The following is an 11,214-nucleotide window of genomic DNA, read 5'->3' on the forward strand; positions in this document are numbered from 1 at the left end:
GCAAAGAACAACTCAATTCCCTTTTACCTCAGAAGTTACCATCAATTGGCTCACATGATCACATCAACAAAAGTATACCAAATTTGACAAACTGATAAGGAATTTTCTTTTCTTTTCTTTTCTTTTTTTTTTTTTGGGTAACATTTTCCAATCCAACCGAATCCAAATGGTATTTCCATACACACACACACAAAAAAAAAAAAAAAAAAAGTATTCAAAGCCTACAGTCTAAGACAAAAAAAAAAAAAAAAAAGGAGAAATATATATATTCTTTTGATATTTTATTCCCATGTTTTGTTTGTTTATTATATGTTTTGAGTACATTGTTCAGATTGTTGTATCTCATATCTATCTTACTGAAAATGAATATTAAATATTAAATATTGAATAGTGAATAGTGAAGCAAAAGAGTCCAAGTCCCAACCACAAGCATTTGGCCCATTAGCCGTCCTCATCCAAAAATATTAGTAAAACTCCCCACTCACAATTGAAAACCATTTTAATTCATTATTTTCTAATCATCAAACTCAAACCCAAATCAAAATCAAAATGCAACATTTCAAACCAAAACCAAAAAGCCTACTTTCTATGATCTGATTGAGTTGAATTTCAAGTGACTTTTAATTGCATCTCTTTCGTTTCGGTGGCGATGAAGAAGAGGAACAGAAATGGCGAAATTTGGGACTTCGAGCACGAAATGCCGGTGGTCGCCGGCGCCGGAGACGTGATACTGGGACTCGACGGCGGCACCACTTCCACCGTCTGCATTTGCATGCCGATCATCCCCTTCTCCGACTCTCCCTCCGACCCTCCGCCGGTTCTCGCCCGCGCCGTCGCCGGCTGCTCCAACCACAACAGCGTCGGCGGTTAGTTTCGCCTCTCTCCATTTCTTCTTCGCTTTTCTTCTTCTGCAATCTCAATTTTACAAATTTGTCTTCATAATCTCCGTCGTAAGTTCGAAATCACTTTTCCGGCAAAAAGCAAAGTTCGAAATCGCTTGCAAGTCAATTGACTAAAAGTGTTTTTTCGTCGTAATTAGCTTGATTTCTATTTCTTGCTCAGCATAAAAAACTAGCTTGATCTTTTAGACCTCACTGAATTGAAATATCTCCATACGAGGCTAGCATTATTTTTTTTGGTGGATGTTTTAGACCTTTCTGGATTTGAATGATGTTTTTGTGTGCGTGCATATGGTAATTTTGCTTAATTTATGGTCCTTCTTCTGCACCAGTTGTCGTTTGTTTGATTGCTTCGAGATCACTTGCAATCAACTGTTGTCAACGACTATCATGTATTTTTTAAGATAGTGTTTTGTGGTCGTAAAGTTGGCTTAATATGGTCCTTTCTGATCAATATTCGATTCTAAGATGCGATTACCTTAATAACTGGTTTGTGAGTGTCGTTGGTAGAAATTCTTGTATTTAGTATGTGAACTATCACTTAGAAGTGTAGATATTTTGTATTTAGCTTAAGTTTCCAGAATGGTTTAATTTTGTTTTTCTGCCTTTTGTTATAATGTATGAGCTTTGTTTGGAGGGTCTTTCTCATTCCACGGAATCTGCAAGCTTTTTTTTTTTTTCCTTTCTTTTTTCTTTTTTGGTAATCTAGTTTCTTATTATGCACTACTGCTTGTTCTGCAATGTAGTTCCCTAACAGCTGCTATCTTACTTTCTTTAAGGGTTTTCGTTTTACTCAGTGAAGAGCGATATGGTTTTATGACTTATGACAATATATGTCGTGCAAAGTGTTGGCGAGTATTAAGATTGTTTTGTTATAATGATATCCTTTCTACCTCTTCTAGAAGCTGCTGCCAGGGAAACGTTGGAGAAAGTTATGGCAGATGCACTTTTGAAGTCGGGTTCAAACCGATCTGCGGTACGAGCTGTTTGTCTAGCTGTCTCTGGTGTAAACCATCCAACGGACCAGCAAAGAATACTGAATTGGCTTAGGTACTAGTACTACCTATTTCTTGTTGGGTTGTTAGTAACTTTCTATGCTTATTGACCCTTCCCTGTGTCTCGCATTGGCTCCTAAAAACATGAATCTAAAAGAAAGAGGCCTAATCTCCTGTAATCCATCCTTTTCATTGTGTAGAATTTCTTATTTTCGTGATTTACGTTTACATAATCATTGACCGTGGAAAAAGGGAAAACAATTTTCCTTCTATTAGTTGGCCAACAAATTTTTTTTTCTTAACAGAAGTTGCTTATTTGGTATATGATTCTGTTTGCAAAGGAATTTTTAGAGATAGTAGATTGATAGCGTCCATCTTGCTTGTATCAGTTCATAGATTCAAATTCAATTTTTGTTCTTGTCTCAATTTTTTTTATTTTTTTTATTTTTTGCATGACCTTTTGCATGGGCTACCTAGGAATGGGTGGTTTAAATTTCTTTCCTAGATCGCTGCACTTTTTTGTTCTCTGAACATACTGCTTTAGCTGTAGAAATTTAATTTTCTGGCCAATAATTGGGGGAAAAAAAGGAGAAAAAACGAGAAAAGAAAAACAAATTCTCACTCTTTATAAAAAGTAATTCTTAAATTGGATTTTGATGTTAACAGGTATATATTCCCAAGCCATGTAGGACTATATGTTCAGAATGACGCTGTGGCAGCACTTGCTAGTGGCACTATGGGAAAACTCCATGGATGTGTTTTGATAGCTGGTACGGGGACTATTGCTTATGGATTCACAGAAGATGGCAGAGAAGCTAGAGCTGCTGGAGCGGGGCCTATCTTAGGTGATTGGGGAAGGTATAGACTGTTGAGTTGTTTTCAATTTTTGTCCTCTCTCTCTCTTTGTCTTACACGCGCGCACACACACATATACCAGACTATGCGAGTTGGTACTCTTTATTGGTAAAGGATTTAGGGCATACTAAAAGTAATTCTATTTCGATACAATGTATAATATGCATTAGATAGTAATCAAGTATCCCGAATACGTTGCGAGCCAATAAATCATTAACAATTTCAATCTTTTTATGATTCATGAGTCCCATTCTGATATCATCTCAACAAGACACACACAGAATGTAATGTTAGCAAAAATTATGGGGCTATTTTACCTATGCAATTCAAGTCTGGGCCCTCGTTCTATAGCTCAACCAAATTAGGAGACTTTTTCTTATGTGGAAGAAAATGTGGGCACGGTCAAACTTCTAGACCAAACACAATATATTAAAAGTAAAATTTGCTTTATCCGGCTGCATTTGTTGGGTAAACTCTTTGTTTCACCATTACACTGGTTCTTTTTATCAGCCATATTTAAAATTATATTATGGTCTAAATGTTGCTTCTCTATTCATCATTCAACTTTTCTTTTCACTTTCTGGTTATTTTTGGTTTAGAGGATGTCATGTCTTTGCAGTGGATATGGAATAGCTGCACAGGCATTAACTGCAGTGATAAAGGCCCACGACGGCCGTGGTTTAGAAACAATGCTTACATCTAGCATTTTAGAAACGCTTGGCCTTTCTTCTCCCGATGAACTGATCGGGTAAGTATCTGAAGCATATATTTCTTGCTGTCACTTATGTGGTAAATTGAATTTATTAGTATTCATTTGGTATTTACTCTGCATCCAATCTTTTATCCATCCTTTTGAGAACATAAAATCACAAGGTTTGTTTTCATCAATTCATCAATCTTTAAATTGTTTGTTAGCAGTCCCTTGGACGGCCTTTGTCAAGAAATGCTATTTGCATGAAAATTGAAGCTCCTGTAACAGTAAAATAATGGATGTAATCAATGTTGTTTGATGTTGCTCAATTCCATTAGCCAAATAGTGCCTTTAATATTTTCCAATTTGTGTTACAAATGTGAGGAAATCTATGTTGTAGAAGTTGAAATACCATTCTTTTTGTGGTATGAAATTAATCCAAAGTTTTGATGATATGTATTTTCCCCATCATCCTCTGTGTATATGGGAAGTTGATGATTTCTATATATGTGCTGTAGTATACTTGGTAAATTGAATGCGGAGTGTCACGTGTAATATACATTTGGATATACGGTCACTGCTCTTATCTATTTTTTTTCCCCAACTGGAATGTAGGTGGACTTATGCAGATCCATCTTGGGCTCGCATTGCAGCACTTGTCCCGGTTGTCGTATCTTGTGCTGAGGCTGGCGACGATGTTGCAAATAGGATTTTATATGATTCAGTCCACGACTTGGCATCAAGTGTGAAAGCTGTTGTGCAAAGACTCGGCCTGTGTGGTGAAGGTGTTGCATTCAGATCTGACATGAGATTATGAGATATCTTTCTTGGATTTCTGTTGTGTGATATAGGCTTGAAGTCATGCGCGATCAAGTAAGGCATTGATTCGGATGGACTAACCAGAAGAGAGAGAGTATTCATATCTGACAGCCTTAGAATATCTTTGTGTGTGCGTCATGAGAGAGAGGGAGAAGGAGAGGGAGAGGGAAGGAGAGCGAGGGGAGATAGTGAGGCTGTGAATTTCATTATTTTGGTTGGATGGGAGTAAAGCTCAGTTGACGTTTGACAAGAGATCTTATGCATGTATGGATAGCACTAGGGAAAATTAGAAATTCTAGTTAATGAACCATCATAACATTTCGAATCCCTTATTCATATGGTGCTAATTTCTAAAATGAAAATTATAGTACTTGGAAGTTGAAAGTTATTATAGAGTTCTTCGCTTGACTACAGTGATGGACTTTGTCTTTAGTGTCAATACTGATATCATGTGCATAAAACATATTGCAGATGGAAAACACTCCTTTCCTCTTGTCATGGTTGGCGGTGTTCTTGAGGCAAATAAAAGATGGGATATAGGAAAAGAAGTCATAAGGTGCATCTCTAAGTACTATCCGGGGACAATTGCAATTAGGCCTAAGGTAAGCTTGTTTACCTTTTCCTTGTAGTTCTATGTTAACTTGGGGCTGTTTGTAGTTTTGTATTTGGTGGACTGTTAGTTTACCAATCCATCCCAAAAGCTTAAGCTGTTAGGAGGTGGATCAACAATAGTTTTATACTTTAACACTCCCCCTCACGTGTGGGCTGGAGAATGGGCAATCATGTGGGTAAATTAATTAGAAAGCCCAACACGTGAATATTTAAGCCCGAGATATATTAAAGACCCAACACATGATGACAATTTAAATGGGAATAAAAAGTGCAATTACGGGAGTTTGAACTCAAGACCTCCCGCTCTGATACCATGTTAGTTTACCAATCAATCCTAAAAGCTTAAGCTGTTAGGAGGTGGGCCAACAATAGTTTTATACTTTAATATGGACACTCTTGCTTCTATTTAGCAATCTAAACCCATTTCCAGGCATTTGAAAAATTGTAAGAGTGGCCTAATTGTTCTTTCCTTTCGTTATGGAGAGTTGAGTTTTTTGCATATAAAGTCTCCGTAGGGAAAAAGGGAAAAGGTTAAATGGGCCTAGAATATGGAGAGTTGAGTATTGAGAAAATTTGTGAAGTTACCCTTTGAATGAATTGTTCTAAGATTTTTACCCTTTACATTTGAGAGTTGAGTATTGAGAAAATTGGTGAATTCACCATTTGTATGCATTGTTCTAAGATTTTTACCCTTTACTCTTGATTAATACCCTTTTGATTGATATAATTCTTTGACTAAAGGGTATTAATCAAGTGTAAGGGGTAAAAATTTAAGACCAATACATTCTAAGGGTATTTGTCTCTTTTTCCCTCAAGTATTTTGCATATAAAGTCCAATGAGAAGAAGGGAAAACGTCACTATGGGTGGAACATGAAGAGAATGGTCTAACCACACCTGTACATGGATTGGAGGTGTATTGGGCCATTCTCTTATTTAACTTTAAAAGAATGAGGTAGCACATTGATAAATGCTGTACCATAAAAAATTCAGTAAACGTGGCCCTGTAGGTACTAGCGCATTATATACTGTACATTAGGTTTAAATTTTCTACGGAAGTGGTATCATTCGAATACCGATTCTCTAAAAGTGGTATTCCTTTAATTCACCCGTGTATATACATGAACAGATGAAAACTTCCTGTGGTGGTTACCTCCCAATGTGAATGCATGATAGATGGATTTCAATGCATCTTTTGAGCTTTTATACATGTAATATCTTTGTACATGTACATGTGTGTTTTATACAACTTCCGTGTATTTATTTTCCTCAACTCAAAACCAGGTGGAGCCTGCAGTTGGTGCGGCGTTGTTAGCTTGGAACTTTTTCATGAAAGAATCTCTGAGAGGAAACTTAAGCTGACTATTGAAGATTTGTAGGTCGATCAATTTCAATTGTACAGAGGAAAAACAATCAAGAAAGTGGGAACACGCAGTCATTATCAAATTTACCCATGTAGTATTGGTATATGGTCTGCCCAATTGTTTTGGCAGGCGAAATTTTTTTGGATGTATATTTTTAGTCCATGCAAATATTGTGACAGTTTCATGTGTATCAGAATTCTTATTCATATACCAGTGAACAGGGTAATAGTTTGAATTATGATAAGGCCGTCATTTGCTTACACCCCCTAATTGTTGTATATTCAATGTCTTCTTCTCTGGTGACGTCTTGAGGATTTAACTTTAGCGTGGTTGGAAGGTGTCATTTGAAATTGGTTAAGGTTAAAGACAATATCATAAAATTTCTTCCAGTTTTGTGATCAATTGATTTCTACCGTACATTGTCCTTTTTCTTCATTTTCCCTTTCTTATCAATAAAGATAATAATGGTGCTTTAGGGCACGTTACTAATACATAATTCATAATGGACTACAGGAAAGGTAAAGGAGTTGGCGGGAAAAAAAAAGATAAATAATGAAAGAGATGATTCAAGTATATATTATTAGGAACTAGAATTTCATTTCTAATTTATCAAGTAAACTCAATGAGTAGAAGGAAAGGGAAATATTCCTCTCCTTTTTTTTTTATTTTTTATTAATGCATAAACTCACCTTTGGATATGGCATGTCATTCACTCATGTATAGCATTTTAATGGGAAAATCACAAAATACCCCTTGTGTTTTCTCAAAATACTATTTTTCGTCCATCTTATTATGCAAATGCTCAAAACATCCATGTATTTATAAAAAAGGACCTAAAACACCCCCTGAAGCAATTAAATTTTTAAAAGTGTCATAATTACCCTTCTAATTTATATTAAATGCCATTTAAGATATGATTTAACTAAAATGTTAAATTAAAATTTTTTAAAAATGCTCAAATAAATATTTCAATTCACGAAATACTTCAATTATTTTAAGAGGTTTTCTTTTTTTTTTTAAGATTGATTTTATTTAATATTTTGGTTCAATCATGTTTTAAATTGTATTTAATAAAGATTAGGAAGAATAATCTTAGTACTTAAAAAAATATAATTATTTCACGGTGTGTTTTGGTATGTTTTTATAAATACAACGGATGTTTTGGGTATTTGTATAATAAGAGGGGCTAAAGTGGTATTTTGACAAAACACGTGAGGTATTTTGGGTATTATTCTCATTTTAATTATAAACGCAAAAATAAAAATAACGTACCATATAAATATATAATTGACATTAACATTTGCATTAGAGATAATCCAATCATTTTAATTTTAGTCACCTCAAAACTCAGGCCAAATTTAAGGATACATATTATTCTTTGCTCAGTCAAAGTTCATACCTGTAAATCATCCTCTGATTTTTGTTCCTCTTATAAGTTAGAGGTGGCTGATATCAATTCCCTCAAAACGCTACCGTTTTGGCTTCGGCCATCGACAGATATGAGAAACCAGATTTTTTTCACCATTGCTGCTAAGAACTTGCTCACCATGACACGCACATCACAAAAACAACGCGTTCCCTAACAAATTCTTCTTTAGAGACATTGTCTTTTTTCACTAGAGTTTGTAACATAATCAAAAAGCTCCTCTCTTCTTCCAAGGAAAAGCATTATCATCTATATGTGTCTTGCACAAGAAGTAACAATCACCCCATTGAAAAATACAAACCAAGGCTGTTACACCTTACTATTTCTGGCTCTGCCAGGTGACATTTGAGGCTTCACAAGTGTAAGCAATCCAAAGTTTCACATAACCGCTGCCTCATCATCGCTCACACTAAACATCACTTACCCTCATCACTTCTTTTGGACACATCCCACATTGAAACAACTATAAATACACGCTCAAAATTCCCCCATAAAACACACAAAGCAAAAGAAGAAAATAAAAGCTCCAAGTGCTCAAAACAGCATAAACAAAAAGCCCTTTAGTTGTCAGCTCAAACAACCGAAGATGAAGAAGGCCTCAGCTGTTGCAGTCATGTTGGTTGTCGTAGTCATGACAATGGTGTTCATGGCAGAGCCAGGGCAGGCCATAACTTGCGCGCAAGTGGACATTGCCCTGCGGCCCTGCCTTGACTATTTGAAGGGCACCACCGGGCAACCCCCGGTGGAGTGTTGCAATGGTGTCGCGAGCATCAAGCAAAACACTCCTACCAAGGCTGACCGACAGGCGGCCTGCCAATGTGTCAAGAGAGCCGCTGAGTCATTAGCCGGATTGAGTGATGATGCAGCCAAGAACCTTCCCGTTAGATGTAATGTGCAAATTAGCGTTCCTATCTCTAGGAATGTCAACTGCAACAAGTAAGTTTGTACTGTCGTTAATTTTACTATAACGAGTACTCACCGAATCGTGACGGTCGTGTAGGAATATTATTTTTGTTCTCTTATTAGTTTTGTATAACTTCCATCTTTTGCTTATTGCTTTCTTGTTTGTTTTGGTTTTCTAGTGTTGACTGAATCAAGGCAGCGATGGAGTGAAGAATAAAGGGTGTTGGGCTATCTTCTTGGTGGCTATACATCTAGCTTTGGACGTTGTTTTGTTATGTGGTTCTCGTGAGAGAGTCATGCTTTATATTTGGGGTATTCGGATACTTATATGTATCTTGTTTAATGAATAAAAATAAAAAGTTTAATTAATAATATTATTAATGTTTTTATAAAAAAAAAAAAAAAAAGAAGTTTGTTATTCCGATTCGAAAGATACCTTTCTTTTGCTGAGGTCACTTTTTTTTTTTCTTTTTTAAATATTTTGTGCCATATTTGCCTTGATGAATTTGTATAGCTAAGTTGTTCATCATGAGTCTTACGTGCAAAACACCCGCTTCTAATACGACAAGATAAAAGAGAAAAATTAAAACTAATAAGGAGATTTCTGGGATAGGGATTGAGAAAATGAATTTCTGTTTAAAACTGTTTTATTCTGTATTTTTTTTTTATTTAATTTGATGCAATACTGGCTCAACTACTTTTAGGGCCTTAAGTGAAGTTTTTAAAAGGGGCTTTTTTAAATAAAAGGTTTTTCTAATAAAACATTTTACCTTGAAATAAGAAAAAAGAAAAAGAAATTTTTTTTTTATTATTCAATATAACAAAATATCTTATTGTATCTAAGACAAAAGGAAAGTAATAATCAAAATAAGATTACAACAAAGTTCAATGCTATAATTGTTGTTGAAAATACAATGTTAAAACTCATGAAAAGCTTCTCTGCCAATAGTAAGCATGCTTCTATACTTGAGTGACAAATGAAGGCCCCGTTTATTTTGCTGATTCGAGTTTAAAATTCGAGTTTTTTTACAGTAAAAAGCTCTCACAAACAATCACATCTAATTTTTTTGCTACAGTAAAAAACTCTTACATAAAATCACATCTCAACTCAAATTAAAAACTCGAATCAGCGAACTAAACGGGCCCGAAGCATTCACCAAAAATCCATAGAACCTGACAGGATGACGAAACATATAAAAAAATAAACAAAGAAGCATCTATTCAAAAATTTATTTTTCATGCCTTTTGTGAAGCAAAAGTACTAAAATAGCTTAAATAAAATTATATATATAAAAAAAGCAATACTTAGCAAGTAAATAAGAAATGAGTAAGAAAGATATAACCTGGAGATTTACTGGGAAGATAGATAGTGGCCATACAGCCTTGTGAGATCTTAGAGAAAAGATTTTTGTTTTGAGATTGAAGAGATACCATGTGAAGAAGAATAGCTGTTTTTTTTATTATTTTTTATTTTCTAATAAATAAAGATGAAACGTGAGAACAGGAAAGGAGAGTAGAGTTACGATTGAGTTTTTTTGTTAATAATTTTTTCTTTTTTCTTTAAGGCTCTTCAGTTTTTCGTTTTTTGTTTTTTGTTTTTAATGTTTTTCCTTAATACAAATACAGACGTTGGGATACTCCCAATTCCCAAAAATCTCTTCGACAGTTTAAAAGAACCGGAAACATAAAGAGAGACTGAAAAAAAAAGCTTTACACTAAGATAAGGAGATGAAAACAATACAAATTTCATTTTTAAAATAAGATAGTGGCTAAAATATAGGCCTATTTTTTAGGAAAAAAATTTGAGGCCTTCCAAAAAATGGGGCCTTAGGCAAGTGCTTTACATGTCTAGACCTTCAGCCGGTTCTGATTTGAGGTGATTTAGATTAAATTTTATTGTCAAAAACTAGCATTATTGGTAGAAACTCCTACTGTAGAAGGACCCAATTATTTACAAGTTGACATCATTTATTTCATACGTTTAAACTCATAATTTTAATTCTGTTACAGTGTTTTTCTCTCATAAAAAATTTAAATTTTAAATATTAAAAGCAAGAATCATTGATTTAAACTCATTAACCAAACGGACCTGTTGAGTTTGTCTAAAAATCTTGCAATCAATGGAATGCTTTTAAGACCCTGTTCATTTCAAGCTTTATTTATTTAGACATGGTTAGATAAGCAATGAAGTTCAACTCAAGCAAGCACGGAGATGAGCACGAACTTGCACTAGAATAAGGTTGCGCTCACACAAAGTTAGGTTTGTTTTACGCATTTAAACTCGTGATTCTAGTTGTGAGTATTTTTCTTTCATAAAAAATTAAATAAAAAATTTTCATCAATTAATTTTCTCACAAAATGTAAATTTAAAATTAGAGTTTTTTGTTCATCAGATCTATATAAAATCACGTAAAAGTCAAAAAATACTTAAATCTAACAGTTAAAAACCTGACCTACCAATAAGCTAGACGTACTAAAAAATCTCCCATGATCATCGTGAATTCCTTCTTATTTCAATATGTTTTACATCCCTATATGCTTATTAGTTTTCTTCCAAAATGTAGGGTTCTGGTATTGAAAGCGATTGGATTAAATCTAAGGTCTCGTTTATTTCATCGATTCGAGTTTTCAGTTTTAAATTTCTACAGTAAA

General features: G+C 34.5%; 2 protein-coding genes across 2 annotated transcripts; both read left to right on the forward strand.

The window, feature by feature from the left end:
* The first annotated feature begins 557 nt into the window (after positions 1-557).
* Positions 558-6,494, forward strand: LOC21395907 (N-acetyl-D-glucosamine kinase). Its single transcript, XM_010107862.2, has 7 exons — positions 558-866; positions 1,802-1,949; positions 2,561-2,752; positions 3,369-3,497; positions 4,056-4,225; positions 4,731-4,861; positions 6,154-6,494. Exons 1-7 carry the CDS (start codon positions 650-652, stop codon positions 6,229-6,231), a joined length of 1,065 nt encoding a protein of 354 aa, XP_010106164.1. The 5' UTR covers positions 558-649; the 3' UTR covers positions 6,232-6,494.
* Positions 6,495-8,245: 1,751 nt separating this feature from the next.
* Positions 8,246-8,751, forward strand: LOC112093494 (non-specific lipid-transfer protein 1-like). The gene is made up of 2 exons (XM_024172054.1): positions 8,246-8,595; positions 8,742-8,751. The coding sequence occupies exons 1-2, from the start codon at positions 8,246-8,248 to the stop codon at positions 8,749-8,751; spliced, it is 360 nt and encodes a 119-aa protein (XP_024027822.1).
* Positions 8,752-11,214: the final 2,463 nt, after the last annotated feature.

This window comes from Morus notabilis, unplaced genomic scaffold (genome assembly GCF_000414095.1).
Source record: "Morus notabilis unplaced genomic scaffold, ASM41409v2 Scaffold702, whole genome shotgun sequence".
In the NCBI taxonomy this organism is placed as follows: domain Eukaryota; kingdom Viridiplantae; phylum Streptophyta; class Magnoliopsida; order Rosales; family Moraceae; genus Morus; species Morus notabilis.

What these genes read in the sequence shown, in the direction of transcription:
- LOC112093494 (XM_024172054.1), top strand. Translation starts at nt 8,246, where the DNA reads ATGAAGAAGGCCTCAGCTGTTGCAGTCATGTTGGTTGTCGTAGTCATG.
- LOC21395907 (XM_010107862.2), top strand. Translation starts at nt 650, where the DNA reads ATGAAGAAGAGGAACAGAAATGGCGAAATTTGGGACTTCGAGCACGAA. An exon ending in ATCTTAGGTGATTGGGGAAG is followed by an intron (nt 2,753 to 3,368) that starts GTATAGACTGTT and finishes ATGTCTTTGCAG; the next exon opens with TGGATATGGAATAGCTGCAC. An exon ending in TCTCCCGATGAACTGATCGG is followed by an intron (nt 3,498 to 4,055) that starts GTAAGTATCTGA and finishes ACTGGAATGTAG; the next exon opens with GTGGACTTATGCAGATCCAT.